The sequence below is a fragment of the Grammomys surdaster genome, unplaced genomic scaffold (genome assembly GCF_004785775.1).
Source record: "Grammomys surdaster isolate TR1022 unplaced genomic scaffold, NIH_TR_1.0 125849, whole genome shotgun sequence".
Lineage (NCBI taxonomy): Eukaryota > Metazoa > Chordata > Mammalia > Rodentia > Muridae > Grammomys > Grammomys surdaster.
The window spans coordinates 1,388,284-1,413,460 of NW_021620675.1; the positions used below are offsets into that span (position 1 = coordinate 1,388,284).

Genomic DNA, 25,177 nt, shown 5'->3' on the forward strand with positions numbered 1-25,177 from the left:
TTCCAGTACAGCCAGGGCTACACAGAGAAACCCTGTCTCGAAAAAACAATAAAACAAAAAAAACAAAAAACAAAAACAAAAAAGAAAGAAAGAAAGAAAGAAAGAAAGAAGGAAAGAGAAAAGAAAAAAAAAACAATAAACAAACCCTCCACTAAGAACTCTGAGTACCTGCAAAAAGCTTGTGTTGGAAAGTACTGTTATGGGCAGAGGCCTCAACCTGTTGGGTTTAGTCCTTCCAGCTGGTCAGAAGGTGCTTGTCTATGGCATTACCTGCATTTTATGCAATTTTCAGGAAGACACAGAAGACTCAATCTTCAGCACCAGGAGACACTTCTCTCTGGTTATTGGTGGGGGACTTTGGAAAGAAGGTGCCCACCCAAGCTCACCCACCTCTTTATTCTGCTGTGTTTGCTGCCACCTCCAGCGCCTTTTCAGTGCTTCCTTCTCGCCTCCCTTCTCCATCAGCGCATACAAGGCTTTCCTCAGCACCAAGTCTCTGTCATGGAAACCCCACATCCCTGTGGGGAGAAAGCAAGGCATAGGACACTGTCTTGACTCGCTTTCACTTACCAATTTAGCCTTTGTTTTGAGGCACTAGGGATGAAACCCAGGGTCTCAAAAAAGGAGGGGGATATAATTTAATCCCCAAACTTCTAAGAGGAAGCCATCACTCCTCAACAAACCTAACAAACCAAAATACAACAGTTAGTAAAACTGGTGTGAGATCACACACCCATCAGCATCATGAAATGGCTAGAAAATGGGGACCCTTCCAAAGTTAGAAACAAAGACACGGAGTTATGAGTGGCTTAATAATTTAACGTGTCACAAAGGCCAACGAAAACCACATATTTTTATATACTAAAGGACTAGCTAAGTATAATTTTGCCCCTATACACATAGATAGCCACAGAAGCTTGCTTACTGTGCTTATTCCAGAGCTCAGCTCAGAGTGGAGCCTACAGGAACTGAGCACTCTCCCATCTCTAAAGACAGGAAGCTAAGGGAAGGTTCTCCCGTTCCCTTAAGTCTTGGCATGAACCATCATGTCTACCTGGGATGAAGTGTAAGATGAAATCCTACACATGATACTTGACTCAACTGCTTTCTCTCTACAGGGAGGGAGGCCATTTCTGAGACTCACCAAGAGAAGCTGCATGCAGGAGGCAGTTCCCATCCCCGGTAGTTGCTAAAGGGAGCAGCCTCTGGCAGGTGGAGTCCACACTGACCCACCAATTCAAACGCCCTGCAGACATGGCAGCGGGAGAAAGGGAGAGAAGGAGATTAGAAGGACTGTCAGTATAAAACTACTAGTCCTTTTCTTGAGACAGGGTCTTGCTACATAGACCAGGTTGGCTGTGAACTCATGATTCTTCTGCCTCAGCCTCCCAATAGATACTGCATGCTCTGTATCATCATCATCATCATCATCATCATCATCATCATTCTGAAACACGGTCTTGTGTAATTGAGACTGAGCTTTGAACCCCCTTGCAGCTGAGGTTTGCCCTGAACTCCTGACACACCTGCCTCCATGTCCTAGGTGCTAAGGCTATAGGAATGTAGCATTAAGCCCAGCCTCTACGCCTCTTTTCATCTTTACTTACAGTTAGAGTCTGCTGAGCATAACAAGTTAGATCATTGTGTCTTAAGTAAGACAATGCTGTCCCCTGGGATCATAAGGCAATGTGTGAAGATATGTTTCTTTCCCACAGTTGGTGGGGAGGTACATGCTTCCGGCATCTGGTACATACAGACCAGCAATGCTTCTAAGTGTAACATAATGGTCAAGAAAGCTTGTACAACAAAGAATTACTTGGTACCAAATATCAATAATACCCAAGTCTAAAACTATGAGCTACTTAGTGTGGTTCTGATTCCATCTCTCTGGCAGGAGACCACTAAATTCAATAGCAGCAAGGCTCAGCTTAATTGAATCAACAAAGAAAAAACTATGCAAGGTATATATGTATATATCTTGGATCATTTATTATGTGTATGTATCCTGTATCATATGTGACAGCACTCAGCAGGTATGTGCTGTAACTTTGAAGTTATAAACAAAAAAGACAAAGTACATAAAACACCCAAATAATTACACTCAATTGTGAACAGCAATCTCACAAATCCATTACAGGAGAGAACGATTTTACAAATGACACTTGAAAGTTTTCTTGAGCAATTAAAAAGTCTACAAAAGGAAAAAAATAGCTTATGATTTCACTAACCCAGATAAGTTGGTAACTTCTAAAAAGAGTTGCAGTTAGTTAACACTAGATACAAAATGAAAAAGCTCCTTATCCGTGCCCCCACCTCTAACCTCCAACCTTTCCTCCATAGGAACTTAAACTTTTTTTTATATATTCATTTATGTGTCGAGTGTTTTGTCTGTTTGTACGTCTACATCCCACAGGAATGCCTAGTGCCCTCAGAGGTCAGAAGAGGGTACTGGGTCTCCCGGAGCTAGAGTTGTAGACAGTTGTGAGCTGCCATGTGAGTGCTGGAAACAAAGTCTCAGTCTTTCCCTCTAGCCTACCATGGGGATTTTTTTTTCTTTTTTCTTTTTTGAGACAAGATCTCACTATGCAGCCATGGCTGGCCTGAAGTGTGATATATAGACCAGGTAGACCAGAGCCAGACTGGCATCAAACTGCCTGCTTCTGGCTCCAGAATGCTGAGATTAAATAAAGGCATGTACTACCAAGCCTGGTCTTTTTCAATCCCTACCACCCTGATGAGGATTTTTTCTAATATATAAATTCTTCCCAAAATGCCCAGCTGCCATACTGTTTTACACTAGCTAATTTTTCTTAATTACATTTATTTAGTGTGTGAGTCTATAAGCACTGGCACATGTGCATGGCACAGCAATGTGTGAAGGTCAGAAGACAACCTGGGGACTTCAGTTCTCTCTTCCACAGTGTGGGTCCCAAGGATCAAGCTCAAGCTGTCAAGTCTTAGTGGCAAATGTCTTTATCCACTGAGCTATCTTGCGTACCCAAATTAAGTTAGTGTTAATTTAAAATAGAGTCAACTTAGAAGGTAAACAGACGTAGGGAGGATTCACATGAATAGATATGACTTTAGTGTATCATCTACAGCCCTGGCCCTGTTTTTGCAAAGGTGCTCCATAGCCAATTACAATAATTATTTTTGTTCATATACTGATTTTTAGGTAACAATTACTAAGCCCTTTACATATATATCTGGTTTCCCTTCTATTAAACAGGAACCTTTCAACGTTTCTAAATTTCATTCCTATCCCCTTCCCCAATACCTGGCTAATCTTTATTCTTTATCTCAGTACATGTACCTGAGTCCTATCTGACAGAAATCAGATCTCACACTTAAAAAAAGAGGCCACTGATGAAGGCTTTATGTGGCTGTAGGCCGAGACTAGAGGAGACATCACTGAAAAGGAAACTCCCACTGACCTGCCTGTTCCAAGGCGACCAGCATGGACTGCTCAATGAGGTCCCTCTCTACGAAGCTGCGAAAGTCTTCTTTGTACACAGTGAGGTCTGGAAGCTGGAAGGCACAGATGGGCATTTCCAGGGGGTGCTCACTGCTCCCCCCACCCCCACCATTGGAGGAGACATGGGAGCGGGCCAGGGAAACAATGCTGGAGCTGGCGTGGGAGATGCCCCTAGACAGGCGTTTTTCTGCAATGAGAAACGGAGTCACCTTAGAACATATGCAACTCTCTCTGAGAATTCGCCACAGATGTAGGGTACTTACTGCTTGACAGTTTCCAGTCAAGGAAAAATTGTATCTAGCCAGCTACTTCTCAACTTTGTATTTTTTCTTAAGCCAAATACAAATGGGAAAATATACAAAATTGCATTTTTTTTTTTATAGACACTTACAGTACTACCAAAACCATATTCATCTTTCTAGTCTTGTCTGGGGTTTCCTTTCCTTTTCCTATGACTTCATCTGTGACTCCCATTTTTCAACATGAATGTGAGCTGCTCACTTAGCAACTTGATCATTTTTTTTTTTTTAATGGGAAGAACAAGGAAGAAAAATGGGCTTTCATTAAGCTGGATTTTGGCAAAGAATTGTTCTAGGGTCTTAGAGGATGTAGAAAGGATTTCCATTAAAGAAAAGAGAATAACAAGTGTCATCAAGAGCATCTATACAACTTACTATAACTTTTATTGATATACATATTTGTCAGAAATTTAGAGACTCAAATTTTAATATGCCAGAGAGCAAAACACGAATGTAAACTGTGCCTCTGAATCATTTTGCTTTAAGTACATGGCACCTGCAATGTCCCAGCCCATGTAACATGAGCAAAATTTGTCAGTGTGATATTATGTATTTGCACAGCTTCAAGTACTTGGGTGATTATCACAAGGGGACAGGAGCTCTAATGCTGCAGCTGTCCTCCTCCAGTACTAGCCAGAGATGATGCAAAGAATGCAAGACTGTCTCAGGTCATTTACAGATAGTTACAAAGTAACTGCTGGGTTTGGCTGGGAAGAGCGTAAGGAATGAAAATGCCCCTAAAGGAGCACACAGGTGTTCCCTACTCCACATATAAAACCTTATTCCTCAGAGCAATACCTTGAATGATGTCATCTTGTCTCTGAAGGATGGGTCGAGAAGGGCGAGTGGGCTCTCTATCCGAACCCCCTTTTTCAGGGATCTTAGGGCAAGTACTCCCTCCACTAAAGGGTGGGGACAGGTTCCCAGCATGGACTTGACGCAACTGTTCAAAATCACTGAGGGCAGCACTCACATCCCAGTTCTTTCCTAATAGGAGAAAAAACAAGAACACATAATAGACTCAGAGTATTAAGAAACTAGGGAAGACACAGGAGGACCATTCTGAACATCCTAGCACAATTAAGCAAGCCAGGTATGGCACCACAAGCTTATAATGCTAAAACTCAGGAGGCTGAGGCAGGAGATTCAGAAGTTTAAAGCCAGTCTGAGCTACCTGAGACTTAGTTCCAAAACACCTCATGTCAAAAATAAACCTAGTAAGATCATATTCATGTACACTACAATTTTATTTTAACTTTCTTCTCCTTCCACTTTAATTTTCTTCTATCTGAAATACCAATTTTTATTATTGTCTATTTCCTATGTAAGGTACACAATGGTAGAAACTTGGTCTCTAAACTCAAAGGGCCCTTTAGAGACCTAGTTACATAAAATGAAACTCCTTTTACAGACAAAGGAAACAAAGCTTACAGAAGCACCAAAACTTGCTCAAAGTCTCAGTCTGTAGCAGGCTCAGCAGACTCTAGGATGTCGTAAGACAGTCCAGTGACTACAAAGTCCATGTCCTCCCTCGGTGAGGAGCTGCTCCACACTCAGGACAAGCGGCTGTACTGCTTCCACAAGCGGCTGTACTGCTTCCACTATAAAGACAGCTCGCTATCTGAAATGACTCTATGTGGTGGAGGTTTTCCTGTCGCTTTCTCTATTTAAATTATTTAACACATGCTGATGCACTTCTGTTACTCTAGCTGCTACAGCCTTGGTATCCACACCTCCAATCTACTCAAGGAATCTCATGAGATTCATTTTTCTAAAGCACATTTAGTTCTGTGTTCAAAATCTTTATGTAATGGTTTTTTATTACTACAGAAGGCTCCTTAGCCCAATACTGAAGGCTTTCTACAGTCTCTCCTATTTTCTGCCTTTTTCTCTGTGTTGCAATTGATCTAGTTATGAAAAATACAGATAACAACACTAGTATGCTGTGTGACTGTTCCTTCCAGGCTGGATGTAATCATCGCCATCTGTCACCTTCTTCTGGCCTCCTTGGAGATTAGGCTTGCACATACATATATTCATGTTAGGTACTCATACATACATATAAAATAAAATCAATCTTTCTGGGTATTACTACTACTACTATTATTATTATTATTATTATTGTCTGTTGGTAAGGGAGATGGTAATGAGGTTAATGAAGTTTATAAGGTTCCTCCTCTGCCCAAGACTATGTAAGCATTTAACAACTGCTGAGAAGACAGACTCTTTGGTGGGATAGTTGCCCATAGTTATCCATATGCTTGGCATGCTACCCAAGCTGCTGAAGTAACCTCAATAAGCTCTGATTCCTCAGGTAGAATTGGGTGAGGTGACTTCTATGATCTGCTCCCCTCTATCAGGGATGGATAGACTCCCCCAGAAAAGGTTGTGCAATGGTGTGCTTGCAGCAGCGTGCTGTTCTGAAGGTTAAATGAGTTGAAAGCACATACAACAGTGCTTTGTGTGCAGAACCTCACATGCATTACTACTGTTGCTGTCATCTTTGTCTAACCCTCCTGGTAAGCTCTACTAACTCTTCAATTCATGCTTGCTGACTGAATTGCTGACTAACCCTCTCAATTCTCGATCTTGATTCTCTCTATTCTAACCTCCACTGGCTCCTTGCTGTTGCTAGGCTACACCAAGACTGTTCCCCATCCAGACCTCTGCACTGACTCTTCTTACTGCATATAAGACACTTTTCTTCAGCATGCCTACAAGATGAATCTCTATAAACTTCAGGTATCTGCTCAAATACCATGTTCTTAGTAAGTCCTATGACTGCCCAGTTTAAAATCATGTTCCCCTCAATCCTCCACTCATCATTTCCCTTAGCCCCCAGTCCCCGTGAACATGATACATATAAACCACACACTTACCCCTGGACACTGACCATCTTTCCTACCACATTAGGGTAGGGCTTTTGTTTAGTACAAACATCAAGAACAAAACCTGGCATCTAGTAGAAACTCAATAAACATTTGCTGAATAAATGGAGAATCTTTTCCCTGAATCGACTCGTGTGCTAATAAACAGCCTGTATTGAGAACTGGGATTTGCATTTTCAACTGTCAGGAAACTCCTTAAAGTCATCAGGACCTCTTAACACTAGCATGTCCAGCACCAAATGTTACTCATCTCTCCAAAACTTGTACCCTCTCTTTCCTCATGTGACCCCTAAGTCAGTAACAGCATCACAATCTCTCTGGGTCCCAAGCCTTCAGCTGCAGTTCCTTCCTGTTGCTCAAACCCACCCTTTCTTCTCCTCACCCTAGTTACTCAGAGGGTTAAGTGACTCTGCAATCCATTCCTTCTTTTCTGTTTTTACTGTCTCTGCCCTAATTCAAGTCTTCATACACTTACCTGGGGGTACATACGGAGGTGGGTCCTTCCTATGCTCTTCTAAGAGGGAGACTCTCTGATAAGATTTCTAATGAGTCTCGGATCCTAATCTCTCTTTTCTCTAATTTATTCTTTGTACTACAACCAAAGTTAACTTTTTCTTGTTGTTTTGTTTTTGACACAGTGTTTCACTGTGTAGAGCAGACTTGTCTTGAACTCACAGACATCTGCTTGCCTCTGCCTCCTGAGTGCTAGGATTATGTGACACCATGCCTAGGAAAGAGTTAACTTTTTAAAGAAAATTAACATGCTAAAGAAAGAGATGATAACAATAATAACAAGTTATTTGATTCCCTTTCTAAATTGTACCTTTGTCACTATGTGAGTAACGAGAACTGAACCCAGGTTCTCTTAAGAGCAGCAAGTGCTCTTAACTGTGGAGGCATCTCTCCAACTACTAAGTACTATCTAACTCCGTCAGCTCCTCTCCCTCCACCGACACTGTGCTCTAAATCACCATTACCTCTCACCTGAACTATGATAATACTCTTACCTGGTTTTACCAATGGCCACCTTCCAATATAACCTATTGAAACAGATTAAACACTGAAACTCTAAAAATTATTCTTATACTATTAATAACTCCACTTCCAGTGAACTTGAGGTATAACTTCCTTACTATGGTGAACAAACGCCCTCATCCTCTGCCTCCTGTTCACGCCCAGCTCCCGCCACTCACTCACGTACCACTCACTCACGTACCACTCTTCCCGTCTGGCTCACCACTCCACTACATCTCTCTCCTCTCAGGGTCATCTTGTAAGCTATTTCTCCTAGGTAGTCCTTCCTGAAAGCTAAATTAGATTTCCCTCTTCATAATCCATAACACCCTTATCTTTTTTTTTAATTTCATAGGTGCTTACAACATGCAAGAAGTATTTGTAACACGATCATTAAGAGCCACACTCTGAAAACGGGTCAAGGTTCAGATTCTATGTAATTTCACTAGAATTACATAACACAGCAGCTGAGACAATGATGCATCAAGTACCCTGCATACACTGGGCACACTGCACACACAATGAAACGCATCCTCTTATAGGATGATTTTATTTTTATTTTTTCCTTAATTTTGAGTGTGTTGTTGGGCATGCGTGTGGTATATATGTGTGGTTTGTGCATACAAGTGCATACAGATGCTAGAACAAGTGGGTGGTATATATGTATAGCATGTGTATAAATGCTAGAGGTCAATATCAGGTGTTTTTCCTTATGATTATTTTAGTGGGCTAATCTCTAACTTCCCCTTGACTTACGTGAACATAGACTCATGGTGAAGAAAGCTACCCAGTACATACAAGGTGGCCAGGGAATCTGCGGTTTTAGAACCATGGTGGATCACACAAGGTAGAGCAATAGAAGCAACTAAAATGAGGGCAGACAGCACTCAAAGTGTTTTTCTGATCACCTTAAAATGTTCGAAATCGCCGGGTGGTGGTGGCGCATGCCTTTAATCCCAGCATTCAGGAGGCAGAGGCAGGCGGATTTCTGAGTTCGAGGCCAGCCTGGTCTACAGAGTGAGTTCCAGGACAGCCAGGGCTACACAGAGAAACCCTGTCTCAAAAAACAAAAACAAAAGTTCCAAATCACCCTAATAATATGAGATCTTGCCTTTTCTTTTCTCACTCTCCCCTTACCTTCTAGAAGATCTCGAGCCAGCCCTGGCTCTGCACCTGTGGAACGAACAAAATCCGACAAGACAGCATCCATGTCCAGGGTCATGGGATCATCAAGTACTCTCAGGCAGCAGGATGTGAGCAGAACATAGATCAAAATGCAGGCTCTGACCTGAAAAGGAGATATGTGCACAAGGCTCAAGTAACCAGAACAGCATCACCATAGCCCAACTTCAACAGGCCCTTAACAAGTGGTAAACTACTCTGGTTCCTTCATTCAAACTGAATTTTCAAACAAAGAATTTTAAATTTTTTCATAAAGAATCACATTTCATTTTCTTGTTAACAATATTTTAATGCCTACAATAACTACAAACCACTCAACAAAGCTTTGCTTCTGCTTTTTCATTTGTTTTGATTTGATTTTAAAGGAGGAAAGCACTGAGGATGAAGCCCAGGGCTTGTACTAGGAAGTGCTGTATACCCACCCTAGTGCCAAGTCTGCCTCTCCAGTCTAAAGGGAGAAGGCAGCAAGCTGCTGCCCTAAAAAGCTCTCCAACCTTCAATGTTCCCTAAATCGCACCATGCTCATTTCCCTCCTGAAACATATTTATTATTAAGGGTTTTTGGTTTTGTAGACAATGCTTCATTTTGTAGCTCAGACTAACCTCAAACTTGTAGCAATCATCCTGTCTCAGCCTTTTGAATGCTGATACTACTGGCATGTGCCACCATGCCCTGACTTTCCTCTGAACTTACTTTAGTCACTCTCTGTGTAGTCTTTGATTTTCATGTCCAATTTTTGGAACCAGGAAGTTGTGTGTCTTCTTTACCGATAAGTACTCAGAATGAATTACTTGACACAGTACAAGGCACATTGGCCCTTAGTAGATACTTATTAAACAAATGAACACTACACCGCAGATGACTTCAGGGCTGACTAATATTCTCATGCTAGTTGAGAAAACAGGAAGAGTTAAACTGAATGCTGAAACTACTAAAAATAAAATAACAAGCTATTCTGCACTCTGAGTGGAGAGCCCAGAGGCTCATCACAACAGTCACTGACTACAGAACTCAGGAAACACAATCAGAAAGGGTTTTCTCCTCCCAGGATAAATGAGTGCCAATTTACCTGAAAAAAGATCCCTTCTTTCAGACTTGACTTTAGCAGAAACTATGTCCCTTGACCTGATTGCCTGGCACCATGCCAACATTCCTCTGAGGTTAGTAGTCCCAGCTGAGAAAGCAAAAATAGGGTGGAGAACCGCCTCTGAGCACATTCATTAGTCTTACGCTGCTCTGTAGAAGGGGCTCTGTCATAAAATGCCCAGGCATCCAACTGCCTCACTGCACCCACTAATCCCATCTTTTGGAAAAGACAAAACCAGAATTGTTGAAAACAACAGATGACTCAGACAAAACATTCCTCCAAAAACCTAAAGTCTAAAAATGACCCCCAGGCATTTTTTTTAAAGATTTATTTATTTATTTCATGTTATTTCATGTATGTGGGTACACTGTTGTTGTCTCCAGACACACAGAAGAGGGCATCAGATCTCATTACAGATGGTTGTGAGCCACCATGTGGTTGCTGGGAATTGAACTTAGGACTTCTAGGAAGAGCAGTCACTGCTCCTAACCACTGAGCCACCTCTCCAGCCCCACCCCAGGGATTTTTTTTCTTCACTTCTCTCCTATCCCTGAATACAACTTGTTTAGTAGTATCTGATCTCATTTTTCTACATCTTTGGATGTAGTAAGGCAAATAGCAAATTTTTGTGGCTATAAAAATTAGAAGTCTCTCACCTGATAACTGAATTGTTGGTGGTAGTTCTTGGGATTTTTTTGTTTTTGTTTTTTGTTTGTTTTTTGAAAAAGAGAAATTACTGTTTCTTATAGTGCTCTAAAAATACAAGAGATCAGTGGGTACAGGGCATGATTTATTCATATCCCTAGCCCAATACTGAGCAAGGCATCTACAATATAATAGGCCGTCAATAATTACTTGGTGACTAAGTTCATTATAAACAAATGTCTAATTTCATCTGCTTCAATATCCGAAGCACCGAGCCAGCGTTCCTAAGGCCAAAAGTCCCTGCTGTTAACCTCATACTAAAACAGAGCTACATGAAGGACTTCCGGTCGAGCTTTCTATAGAATGACCCAGGCCCCTTGCAGCTTGTGCTTAAGAATTGAATTTCAAGGCAGGCAAGTGGTACACATTTCTAATGTCAGCACCCAAGAGGCAGAAACAGGAGGATTGAGAATTCAAAGCTACAAAGAAAGACCCTGTCTCAAAAAAAAAAAAAAAAAAAAAAAAAGATTAAATGCTTTCAGAATTCACAGGTGAATGAAAGGCTTTCCGTCTCCTAATTCAAATGAGAATTCTCTCCAAAGTCCATTGTATTCACCACTTTGTCACAGGACATGCTCACTGTCCAAGTAACAAACACATAAATAGTCCAAAATTAAGGGCCTAACTCCAAAATGAACTTCAATCTTTGCTCTTAAGAAATAAGGCAAGGCAGATATGTGTGGTGGCTCAGGCCTTTAACCCCAGAATTCTGAAAGCAGAGGTAGGCAGTTCCCCATGAGTTCAAGGACAGCTTGGCCTATGTAATGAGTTCGAGGGCAGCTAGAGCTATGAGAGACTGTCTCAAACAAACTGACAGACAGACAAACCACTGTAAGCTACTGTAACAGCTTTCTGGGACATGGGAAAGATGCAACAGCACACAAAGCACTCAGTGGAATGCAGGAGACTTGACTGAGCCACAGGCATGCAAACAATTTCCAGCCAGATACAGGCTCCTGAGGGAGAAGCAAATGAAAACCGTCGGTGTCGTGGCATCTGGGATCTTACATGGTAACAGAAGGTAGGTCATTCAATTCCAAACATCTAAAATAAACAAATAACTCCTATCTGGAAAGACTGGCTCTTCAGCAAAAATGTGAAGCACTAAAGCAAACTTCTTGGCAGCTCATTCTTATACTGGATTCTCTAATACATGGTGTAGACTGTGCCCTTCGCCCAACAGGTAAGGACAGCAGCTCTTGTTACAACATCACAACACCTGGCTGACGCTTCTCAAATTCCAAGTGAGGATACTGAAGCCAACTACGAAGACTCAGCCAGCTCTGTCTCAACACACAGGAAGGGAAACCCGAAACAAAAAACCAAACATAATCTTCAGCTTTTCAAATAAAAGGGAAGCAGCACTCAAATATTTGTTGACTGTGTGGTTTATAGATGGAGTCAGTCAAAAGCATCCAGTTTTCCTAGTAGAAGGACTGTCACCAATTACTCAGTGCCATGTCTGACCCCACCAAAGAACTCTTCTATTACATCTCCAAGAGACTGTCCAGTTCCCAAGTGAATACAGGCCCTGACAGGGAGCTCATTAGTTTCAGATCCAATTGTAATAAATTGGTTTTTTTTCTAAATAAAAGCCAACGCTATCACTACACTCCTCCCCCTAATAATGTTCACATAATGGTTCTTATATAGTTCTACTGAACAACAAAACTGACTCCTGAGAAGGATGGACTTCTCAATGGAAATTAAATTATTACTTTACATAATTACTTGTTGCAGCCCAACATCATTATTATGAGCCAGGAGGTTTTATAAACTCTTTCCCTGGATCTGTATTTACCTGTACCTATATTCGTTTATAAATGTTGGTGCTGACCATAACTATAAACTCAACATGCTGCATAAACAGAGTATCTTGGTCAAAATTCAATTCTGCCTCTTGCCCCTGCTTCCACTTCCATGCTTTGCTGAAGACAGAAACCAAGAACTAAAAGGAACGCGTTAGTATTCCCTAATCTTTCTACAACAACTCAACAGCAGTGCACTCGGCAGCACACAAACAGTGCTGGGCTTGATTCCTAGCAACATTCCCATTCTATCTTATTTGCTCAACAATGAAAACAAAAAGTCAGGTGAATAGCTCATCTGAACACAGAGAGTCTGAATGCATGCTAGTCTCCTGCTAGCCTCCAGCTGTTTCCAAAGGGAGGAAGGTGTGGCACAGAAAGGGAGCCATCTCTGGTGGAAGGCTCCTGCTTCCTCACTTCAAGTCCTACCATTTTCCTGAGAAATTTTAGTGCTCATCTGTAATCCATCTACCTTAGAGTTTCATAATATCTAAAAACCTTTATCTCTATTGAGATAATTCTGATGCTGACCCTGTCATTTCCTAAAACCATTTCCTCTGGAGTCTGAAATTCTAGCATTTTACTTTACAATTTTTTTTTTTTTCCGTAAAGACAGCGCCTCTACAAAGCTTTCAGTGGCCCAGAGCTTCCTCTGTAACTCAAGCTGGCTAGTTTCTTAGTCCTATGACATCTACTCTCTTAACCACATTGTGCTTGGGACAATAAAAAGTCTACCAACTGCCAATGGAACATTGGGCACTAGGCTCAAGATGAAACATGAACAATGAACCAGACACAATTCCCATGCTTATAAAATATCTACAGTAAAAGGGAAATAATTAAAAAATCTCACAATAACAGCCGAGACTGTTGTCTTCCGTAAGGAGGGAGAAGAAGCCACAGGGACGTGGTATTTAACTAAGGACTGGACAGTGAGCAATTGGAGAGACAGCCTGGGATTAAGATGGCTCCAAGCTGATGAAGCGTTTATCAACGCTCTGAACTTGGTGAGAGCTGTAGAAAATAGAGACAGGACCTAGTAGACCCTGGTAAAGTTTGAGGTTTTATCCAAAACGTAATGATAAGCACTGTTGTGAGCACGGGTGGAAAAGAATCAGAAATGAATTATTAACATATCAGAATGAAAAGGTTTTAAAGCTGTTGCTATCATTACAACCATACTGATTCTGGTGGGAAGAATCTGAACCAGCAGGAAAATTATTGCTAAGGAGACAGATGTGATGAACTTGATTAGGGTGACAGCAGAGAGGAGGAAAGCTGAATAGATTCTCTTCTTGTCCCCTCTTGCAGAACTGAAAGGGAAACCAATGACTGGTTATTTAAATAATCTGCAAAAACCTAGTTTCTTTTTTTAAACTTATTTTCATTTTATGCATGAGCGTTTTACCTACATGTATGTATGTGTACTACATGCATGTTGGGTGCTCAGAGACCAGAAAAGGACATTGGATGCCTTGAACCTAGGCTTATAGATGGTTGTGAGCTGCCATGTGGTGCTGGGAACCAAACACTCGGGTCTTCTGCAAGAGTAGCGAATGCTCTTAACTACTAAGCCACCTCTACTGCTTAAATCCTAATATGTCTGTCTGCCTGTCTGCCTGTCTGTCTTTCTTTCTTTCTTTCTTCCTTTCTTCCTTCCTTCCTTCCTCCCTCCTTCCCTCCCTCCCTTCCTTCTTTTTTTTAAAAATTGGTCCACATAGCTTTTTAATTTGAAATGTGCAGAAGAAATGTGTACTAGATAAAAGATTTATGTAAATGTTTATTTTAGTTTAATGAATTTACAAAAATTTAAAGACCTAAAAGTAATTTGTTAGGCATTTTTATAGATCTCTTACCACTGTGAAAACAAAGTTCAACAAATTGTGTGGCTTAAATATCACTTTGCAGTTTTATACTCTTTTTTTAAATTAATCATTTTATTCATCTACATTTCAATTAATATCCCCCTCCCACAATGCCCCCATCCTATCCCCCTCCTCTTTTCCTCCACCCTCCCACCCACTCCCGCCTCACCGCCCTAGGATCCTCCCTACACTGGGGCATTAAGCCTCCACAGGACCAAGAGCCTCCCCTCCCACTGGTGCCAGATAAGGCCATCCTCTGCTACATACATATCTGGAGCCATGGGTCTCTCCATGTATGCTCTTCGGTTGGTAAACCCTAGTTTCTGTATCATTCTGCTTTTGCTACCCAACTTGGATGACTCCGCCACTCAATTTCTCTACCACTAGATGGAGTTACTGAACAAAATAAGATCAAGTAATTCTGTAGATTAATATGCCAAATAAAGTGTATTTAGTTTTCTTTCATCAAAACACCATTGTCTTCTAGTTGACTCTGTTACACCACGCAGTTGTCTCAGGACCATTTCACACCTTCACCATTTTTCCTGAGCCTTCTAGCCAAGAAGCTGTCTCACTCACTCTTAGCAAAGGATCTTGCTCTTGCTGCAAAGAAACAAAATCATAAAGCAAGGCAAAAGGACCTCCTTTAGATTTTCTCCCCTGCCCTTCTTTCACATTTGTGGTGATTTGAATAAGAATGAGCCCCACAGGCTCATGTATTTGAATGCTTAGTCAGTTGCCGTGTAGACTGGTACTATGGGAATGGTACTATTTGAAAAGATTACAAAGATTGGGGGAAGTGTGTTCCTGGGGGAAAGGGGTGTGTGTGTGTGTGTGTGTGTGTGTGTGTGTGTGTATAGGTGCTGAGGTTTCAAAGCCCATGGCAAGCCTGGATTGTCCCTCTGTTCCTCTGTCTGCCTATGGAGCAGTCTGGAGCTCTTCACTACCGCTCTAGCATCTGCCTAAGTGCACCATGCTCCCTACCATGATAATGGATTAAACCTGCAAGCAAGTCCCACTTTAATGTTTTGTTTTATAGAAACTGCCTTGACTATGGTGTCATCAGCAATAGAATAGTGAATAAGATGTTACTACCTTCTTCTTAAATATACTAATCCCCTGATGCTACTTTCTTAAACCATGTTTAGTTCATCCTACTCAAATGGGCTTCTACAGGAGGACAGTGGCATCACAGGTACCATCACAATCCTCAGCTCTCCTTGTAGCCTCCTAGGTCACCTCGTGGACTCTGCCTGTTCCTGCACTAAGGTTAAGCTCACAGTTCTCGCCATAAGCCCTCCATTTCTTACTCTGTAGCATCTCCTTGAGAAACTTCATTCTCAACACTGGCCACACAAATGCTGATGATTTTAAAGGTATCCAGAGTTTCAAATTCTTTCTGCCTTGTGCGAGAAGCCCCAGACACGTCAACCTAGACAGATTAAAAACAAATTCTTCTCTCCTCTCTGTCCTTCATCCTTTCCAGCTATCACAGTGTTTTCTAGTCTAGCAAATGGAGCATCACTCCAAGCAAGCACTGGGGCTGCAAGGCGGGGAGGCAGGCAGGCTGCACCTTCCTCTTCTGCCTTATGCTCTCACACAGCTTTTCAAAGTTACCTTTGCAGTCTCGTAACTCCAGCCAATGCCTTTAACAAGTCTTGATGTCTCTTTTGAAAACTGGGACCCAGAAAAAACTTCCTTTTTCCTTTCACAAACACTGATCAATCTCTATAAACACCTAGTATAAACAATTATTTAATATAAATATGATAATATATCCCAGTGCTCAAAACTCCTCAAAGTCTCCAATGAGCAAAGTTCAACACCTAAATTCTGTATATCACACAAAAGCCCTTCGTGACTGGGCTCTCCCTCTTAACAGCTCCAGCAAGTGTATTTCAGATGTCAGTTGCTGTGTAGACTGTTCCCTGCCTGAAAGGACTGCTGGGCTCTTTCCTCTTCCTGAAGACCCACCTGAGTGCCACCTCACTTGCAAAGTGTTCTCTGGACTCTACTTTCCCCTTGGTGTTCACAATAGAGCTTTGCCCTCCACATCTACCACTATTTTCCCAAAGCACACAGATTTTGTTAATTTACATGTTTGTGTCTCCATCAAACAGTAGCAATATAAGGGCAAAACCTATCTTAACTCTCCTGTGTCCCAGTCACAGTCACTACCAGGTACACAATTTTCATTCCAATAAACTGAAATATATTTGTATATTTGCATAGTACCTAACTACAGATAGATAAACACAACACATATGCACGCGCACGCACACACACACACACACACACCAGTATATCACATAGGCAAATTTACAATGGCTTATCTTAAAGACATTTTGCTAAAGACTTAAATTATTTTATTTGAAATAGCTTCTCTTCCCTAATGATTGCTTTAACTCAGGCTAACACTGCATTAAAGCCCATTAGTACATACTAAGTCCCCAACAACTTAATAACAGAGAAAAGAACCTAAAATTAAATAGTGGTGGAAGATAATAGATCTCTGTCAAAATGCTTGAGAAACTACTGACCCTACGTTCTCTCCTCGACACCATCCTCCTAAGCCTCCATGTCCTCACTCTGCACACTCTCTGGCCCCACCAATGCACCAGAGCAGCCTCTGCGTCCTCTTCAACGTCTCTCAAACCTCACTGAAAAAAAACACATTTAAGATTCAAGAATTTTCAAAGGTCAGAGACTCCTCCATGCTTATGATGCCAACTCCAAGGAATGCAGACAGAGAGAGGAGGGCAGGGGCACACAATCCTTCCTAAGGTGGGAGGGGAGATGAATGACTGTTTTGGCAGGCTGTCTTTGGTTAATACAGGTCCTTCTAACATACAAAAATGTAAACGTTCAGACAGAAAGAGAATATGGCCAACTTCCACTCTTAAGGAACCCATGTAACATTAAACGGAAACAAAGTAGACTAAAGCTTTAGAAATTAATTCACTTAAAATTTCAAACAACTCTAAGAGGTTTATATCACTAACCTCAAGTTACACATGATAATGACAAGCTCACAGAGGCTTAGGGGATTCCCTCAACATCACACAGTACTAAGTCACTAACCGTACTATTTACAAGTCAGTCCACCACAACAGAAACTGTACCTACTCTAATAGCACACCTCATCTGGAGAGGATGGAAGAACATGGCCAATCATACAGGAGCCCACCCTCACTGCTCAGAGCCTTTCAACTCCACACTCGAATAAAGAATTAACTCTGGGTTCAGACACTTATTGTTACAACTCAGGATCTAACATTTTAGGACTGTGTAATCCTGGAAATACAACTATTTTGTGCCACATTTTTTTCACATATAAAATGGAAAATACACAGTTCATAACTCTTGTTTCGATTATAAATATTTATAATCTTTAGAGTAATACCTGATATCCTTGAGAAATGTAAACTGCCTATTTTGTGCCCAAATCCTTGTCACAATACTCTTAACTCCACCAGGACTCAACATAGCTACTATCATTTCTTCCAGATTCACTCCTCCCAAATCAACCTCTCCAGGCCTACAATTCTTTACTTGGTTTTTTTTTTCCATGTTTCTTTTTTGTTTGCTTTGTGTATGTTTGTGTTGGGAGGGAGGTGTTTTGTGTTTTGAGAAAAGGTTGTATATAGCCCAAGCAGTCCTTGAATTTTCTGTGTTGTCAATGACCTTGAACTAGTGGTCTTTTTCTATGTCGCAAGTATTGGGGATAGAGACTTACCACCATACCTGTTTTTTGCAGGGCTGGGAATTCAACACAGGTCTTCATGCATGCTAGGTAAGCAATCTACCAAGTAAGACATTTGTTTGGGGATTTGTTGTTGTTTGTCTGTTTTTTAAAGACAGGTCTCACTATGTAGCTCAAGCTAACCTTGAACTCATCATTCTGTAACCCAAATAGACACTGACCTTGCAATCCTCCTGTCTCAGCTTCCCAAGTAGCTGGGATTATAGGCCTGTACTACTATGCCTAAAGCAACATTGTTTCTTTGTCTGTTTCAGATTAATGCATACTTTACATACTTTTTTCTTTTCCTTTCAGTTAGGGCTGGGCTGAGAACGGCCCAAGATTGGGGTTTCTTGGGCTTTTGTTGTTAACTTTAGCTTTGTCTTCTGAGTTAGGGTTTCTCTATGTAGCCTTGGCTCTCCTAGAATTCACTATGTAGACCAGGCTGGCCTTAGAGAGATCTGCCTGCCCCCGCCTCCTGAGTTCTAGAATTAAAGGCATGTGCTACCACACTCAGCCAGGATTGGGTTTTTAATAAAGTCAACTTTTAAGATATCCTACAAATACAAAACTTCTACTTGAGTCCTTTAAAAATTGATTGCTTGCTGGGCGGTGGTGGCGCACGCCTTTGATCCCAGCACTTGGGAGGCAGAGGCAGGCGGATTTCTGAGTTCGAGGCCAGCCTGGTCTACAGAGTGAGTTCCAGGACAGCCCGGGCTATACAGAGAAACCCTGTCTCCAAAAAAAAAAAAAAAAACAAAAACAAAAAACAAAAAAAAAACCAAAAAACATAAAAATTGATTGCTTAATTTCATATACAGACTACTAACAAAACAATAATAAATTAATAGTCTACACTAATTGTAAAACACTGACCTATCAAAGGCCAATTTGCTAACCTTTAGTAACTCTCATCCCTCTGCCAACTATTCAGTTCCTAATTATTGGTCATTTGTTAATTATTTAATATCTAGTAAATGGAAAAATCAAAAAGAAGGAAAAATCAAACTACTGTACTATCTGTGTTAGCTATCCATACAAAACCAATCTATTTCATAAATCTCTTTTGGTAAATTAATTTCCTTCCATATACAGCTAATAACTTTTAGCTTCCATTAGACAAAGTTTTCCTTTTATAAAAGTAGACACTTCAGGGACAGGCACAGTGGTGTGTATTTGTAATCTCAGCACTCAGAAGGCTGAGTCAGAAGGAATATTTTGAGCTCAATGTCACCCTAAATTACACAGGGAGTAGCAGATTAGCCAAGGCTATATATTGAGACCCTATCTCAAACAAGCAAAACAACAAATTAGATACTTCAGCTCAAAGATTTTCATCACTTTCTTCTTTTTAGTTCTGCATTAATCTTTTCCTACCATCTCTAAACCTCCTTTAGACTCTATGTAAGGCACTAGCCATTGTTATTAGCTGGTCTTTTAGACACTTCCACCCTACCTCCAACTTGATTATTAGTCATTTATTCAAAATTTGCCAACCTGGTCTATCATCTTCCAGACACTGATTTAATGGCTGGGAATACAAACAAAGAGGAGCCACAGAACCTGTCAGTGTCATCACTAGCACAGGAACCCATACAAGAGCAACCACGTGACTCAGGTGAGTGAGAGAAGTGGAATCTTTAAGGACTGCAGGAGACTAGAGGACAAGACTACATTTCAGTGCAGATCCTTGATGTTGGCATTTTTATTTAATGTTTTAAGTATCCATACTTAAAACAGGCTTTAAACTATTTATTGGTTTCAAATATTTACCATTTTCTGATTTGCTCCATTGATACAATAATGGTATATATGAACAAATATAATTTATATGTGTATAGCTATGAGTCCACTAAATAATTTTGTAGTTATATTTGTGAAACACTTTGACAGATCATAAGTTTCAAATTATAATAGAATACACTTGTAATCTCAATACTTGAAAGAGTGATGTGGGAAAACTCCCAAGTTCAAGACCAGGTTCAGCTATCTAGTGAATTCTAAGCCAAACTAAGCTATATATATGACTCTAACCCTCAATTTTTTTCTTTTTTCTTCTTTTTTTTTTTTTGGTTTTTCGAGACAGGGTTTCTCTGTGTAGTCCTGGCTGTCCTGGAACTCACTCTGTAGACCAGGCTGGCCTCAAACTCAGAAATCCACCTGCCTCTGCCTCTGCCTCACAAGTGCTGGGATTAAACCCTCAAATATTTTTAATGAAATACTCTTTAAGGTTTTTATTCTGTTTTCTGATAGCTGACACATATATTCAGAGGCACTTGTCATATCTAAATGATACCCAGGCAATAGCAAGGCAGCTGGACCCAGGGATTCTGATTCTGGATTCATACCAGTTCTCAAAAAATTTATGAGAAAATCACATGTTTAGTCACACAAACTCCACATGCTTATTGACACTGTCTCTTAGCTGTTACTACCCTTCCTGACAACTGCCACCCACTCCACAAATGCATACCTATCAGGCTGCAGTAAAGTACACTCTCTAATCCAGGTCATCTCCAGCACTACCTGGGTCTCTTTCACTTGGACAGGTTGCTCTTCTTGTAGTATTTTGTTTTTCTTTTAAGAACAAACAACTTGGGGTTGGAGGGATGGCTTGGTGGTGAAGAGCACTGGTTGCTCTTCAGAGGACTTGGATTTGATTCTCAGCACCCCTACTGAACATGAAACTCCGTTACCCCAGCTCCAGGGATTTCAATGGCCTTTTCTGGCCTCTGCTGGCAACAGGAGGGTACAAAGTAAACAGCCATACATGTAGATGAAACAACTATACACATAAAATAAAAATAATAATTCACATAATTAACATCCTATGTGAACAGAAGTAGGGAGGCTCAGAAAGTCAGTGTTTTCCTATGTCACACTTTAGAATTGTGAACTTTTAGAAATAGCTTATCAAAGACCATTTCAATCCATATATCAAGTTACAGATGACAATTCAGAGTCAAGTGAGTGAAGTTTAGTCACTGTCCAAACCACAGAGCTACTAGTGATAAAAACCAGTTCCCAAAACATAAATCTAGTGACACTAGTAACTGTTACCTGATGTGACATATTATCAGCTTTCAACTCCTAGCCCCCCACCCTCATCATATCCAGCTAAATCTCTCACTTCTACAGATATGTACCAAAGGGGGGGAAAATGTGTACTTTAAAAGTCAATCCCTGCCGGGCAGTGGTAGCGCACACCTTTAATCCCAGCACTTGGGAGGCAGAGGCAGGCGGATCTCTGAGTTCGAGAGTTTGAGGCTAGCCTGGTCTACAGAGTGAGTTCCAGGACAGCCAGGGCTACACAGAGAAACCCTGTCTCAAAAACAAAAAAAACAAAAAAAAAAAAGGCAATCCCTTAAGCAACCCATATTCAGGAAAAGAAATCACCTGTAAAGACTATCAGAGAGGCATAGCAAAAACAAAGCACTTTTGCGTGCTGGTCAACACTACTGGAATAACTCTACAACATCATATCCCTAAGACCTAAAGCAAGAGAGGAGGATAAAATTATGTACCATAGAGATACCATTCTTATTTTTATATTGATAATTTGAAGCTAGAATATATTTTTTCAGAATAAACCTATTTTAATTGAATACACTTGTCTTATACTAACTAAAAATCACTGCTGAGCTTTGAACAGGACAAACATAACCCAAAACCAAGAGAGAAATGAAACACCAACTTTTAACACATTTCTTCTGTTTGGCCCAAGTGGAAAGCCTAAAGCATCAAAGCAGTAGACCTCCCTACAGCCATTAAAGCTAGTTTACTTCTTAAAAAACAAAACAAAAACCACTTGTCCTCTCGTTCAGGAAGGGCCATTATCAGCAGAGTGGCGCCCACGCGCAAATTCCCCACTGATGGAAATTTAACCTCCTAATTCAATGCCAGTCAGGCCACAAGGGGAAGGAGAATATATAAGCCAATGCTGCCTTCTAGAAGTTTATAATGGGCTGAGACCAGAAAAAAAAGGGGGTGGCGCAGAAATGAGCCAGCTTCCTTTATTGAAAAATATTTACCAAGTACCAGAAATCAGAGACAAAAACAAAATAAAACAAATTTTAAAAAAGCAAAAGAAATCATAAAGGGGAAAGAAAGATCTTCAAAATCTACTAAACAGATTATTATAGTCGTCTGTTTCTCTCCAAGAATGCTAGTCATTGAAAGTGACCTATGAAGTCCTCTGATGAAATACCTAATCAAATACTTTAATCAAAGACATTGTTTACTCAATCTTACTACCTTGAAAGCCAGACAGACACTGATCCTGACCAACACATTTGCTATCTATTCTATAGGATCCATATTAGAAGATGTAGTTTGTCTTATCGCCAACTCGGGATAAACTAACTGTTTACTAGTAGATAGATGATTCCAAAAGAATCTACTAAAACTGTCTCAGGTCTAGCAGTTGCAAAGTGAAGGCAGAAGGATGAGGAAATTCAAGGCCACCTTCAGCTACCCAGGGAAAGCTAAGCTAGAAGAAACCCTGTCTACTCTGCCCCCTATCTCCCCCCATCCCCCACTTCATCCCCACAAAATGACAAGTCCTGTTAAACGTGCTTTAGAAACTCTAGATCATGTGTACAACTGTGATGCAAATAAGAAAACTTAGGTAACCCAATCACAAAAGAACACACATGGTATGCACTCACCGATAAGTGGATATTAGCCCAAAGCTTGCAATATCCAAGATACAATTCACAGACCACATGAAGCTCAAGAAGAAGGAAGACCAAAGTGTGGGTGCTTTGGTCCTTCTTAGAAGGGGAAACAAAATACTCACAGGAGCAAATACAGAGACAAAGTGTGAAGCAAAGACTGAAAGGAAAGGCCATCCAGAGACTGCCCTACCTGGGGATCCACCCCATATACAGTCACCAAACACAGACACTATTGTGGATGCCAAGAAGCACTTGCTGACAGGAGCCTGATATAGCTGTCTCCCGAGAAGCTCTGTCAGAGCCTGACATATACAGAGATAAGTTCAGGCCAACCATTGGACTGAGGACAGGGTCCCCAATGGAGGGGTTAGAGAAAGGACTGAAGAAGCTGAAGGAGTTTTGCAACCTCATAGGAAGAACAACAATATCAACCAACCAGACTCCCCAGAGTTCCCAGCGACTAAACCATCAACCAAGGAGTAAACATGGAAGGGACCCATAGCACCAGCCGCATATGTAGCAAAGGATGGCCTTGCCGGGCATCAATGGGAGGAGAGGCCCTTGGTCCTGTGAAGGCTCGATGCCTCAGTGTAGGGGAATTCGAGGGTGGGGGAACACCCTCATAGAAACAGGGGAGGGAGGATAGGATAGGGGAGTTGGGGGGAGGGGAACTGGGAAAGGGGATAATATTTGAAATGCAAATAAAAAAATATCCAATTTTAAAAGAAGAAAGAAAGAAAACCGTTGAACTCTTTGTTCACATAGAATAGACAGACATAGCCTAGGCAACCCTTTACAAGAATATAGCATCAAACCAAGTTTTCAGAAGAAATATCTTTGCCCTTTCCTCTCCCACAAAAACTACAAAAGCATCAATTAGTGCACAAATTAATACCTCATTGGCCTCTGTGTCTTTCCTTAAAACTAACCCAAGAAATCAAACCTAAGAATGAGTTGTAACCATTATTATTTTTAGGGGTAGTAGTATGATTTTTAGGGCTTTAAAAATAGAAAAGATATAAATGGAAATATAGAAAAGTATCTCAAAAATCAAACTCAGTTTTACCTAGAATTCAAAAGCAAGCAAGTACTCTCAATTTTACCAAAGGGTCAATAATTTACGACTAACTCAAGCAAAACAAAAATCATAAATTTCTCCTTAAATTATACACTTAATAGATCAAATTGATCCAGTCTGAAAGTGTTAGGCTCAGACTCCCTGTAAGAACTTGAAACTACAAAACTTTGAAATTCCATCCTTTCTTGAAAAGCTTTACCTACAGTTAAATGCTAAGTATATCTCTTTTTTTGTAATAATTTTTATTACATTTATTAGGTGGGGGGGAGGGGTGCGCATGTTCCACAATTTGTGAGAGTCAGCTCTCTCCCCCATGTGTATCTAAAGCACCAAACTCAGGTCAGTCTAAACGGTGGCAAACGCCTTTACTCAATAACCCATCTCACCAGCCCCAGGATATAATTTTCTAATGAAGAAATACTTAACAAAGAATAAATGTCTGAGGAAGGCAAACTGACAATATGTAGCACTTTTTACAGCACTTTAAAAAGATTTAACATAAAGTAGTGTGGGTACAGTGGCACGTGACTGTATTTGGTGTGCATATGGGTAACTCAAAGACAATGTGACAAGATTTATGTTGAGGTGGATACCTAAAGAAAAATTCATAGACGCCAGATTGTGTGCTAAGCAGCTTCTAGAAGACTGTAAACCTTGAGGAGCAGTTCACAGAAGACATCTGTGATAGAAGAACACAGGTCAAAATGATTAAGCCTGTCCCAGGGGTGGATAATTATCCCCTTAAATGAAGAAGAGTATGTTTTCCTCCAGCAAAAGGTTATGCTAGAGGTGGAGATAGTTTGACCAGCCAGGAACACTCCCAACAGACAGGTATGGTGGTCAGGGAGGGAAGACTACACTGTCAAGACGGCCAGACACACCAAGGAGCCAGCAGGCACACCAAGGGAGAAAAGGACCATGTTCCCCTTTGGCCCTGGTAGTAGGTCAGAGCAGATTAGGTCAGGCCCGCTGGGTACATCAGGTGTGAAGTGTAGGGTGGCTACATAGAAGAGCTCCAGGATGTGAAAATGTAATAGCTCAGCATTCGGGGAGCTAAGCACCCCCCCATTCATGCTTTGCACCCATCCTTCATCTACAGAGAAAGCAACTTTTCATGCTGTAGTAGACCCTGCTTATGTATGACTTTATTATCTTAAGTTGTTCACCTCTGGGATCACCTGACATTTGCTCAGAACAGGTGACAATGGACATTCAGAGTACTTCACCAAGGCCATCTTTGTAATGCACTATTTGTTATGGAAAGGTGGTTCAGGATGTTGCCTTGCCCTGCCCATCTTCTGGAAAAGGTTGTGTTATATAGATGACATAATGCTAACCTCTTGAGTATTTTGCAGATT

At 41.0% G+C, this 25,177-nt stretch overlaps 1 protein-coding gene across 5 annotated transcripts in view; it reads right to left on the minus strand.

Annotated features, from left to right (window-relative positions):
* Positions 1–25,177, minus strand: part of Otud7b (OTU deubiquitinase 7B) — a 57,072-nt gene that overhangs the window by 14,013 nt on the left and 17,882 nt on the right. For 2 of the 5 annotated variants that reach the window (XM_028789741.1, XM_028789740.1), the window contains exons 2-6: positions 8,814–8,964; positions 4,573–4,761; positions 3,435–3,662; positions 1,145–1,246; positions 391–518 (exon numbers count right to left, since the gene is read on the minus strand). In XM_028789741.1, the coding sequence (XP_028645574.1) occupies positions 391–518; positions 1,145–1,246; positions 3,435–3,662; positions 4,573–4,761; positions 8,814–8,898 (732 nt within the window). In that variant the 5' untranslated portion in view covers positions 8,899–8,964. Of the gene's footprint in view, positions 1–390; positions 519–1,144; positions 1,247–3,434; positions 3,663–4,572; positions 4,762–8,813; positions 8,965–16,863; positions 17,013–25,177 lie in introns of those variants that run through there. The other 3 variants (XM_028789738.1, XM_028789739.1, XM_028789742.1) reach the window with 3 other exon arrangements.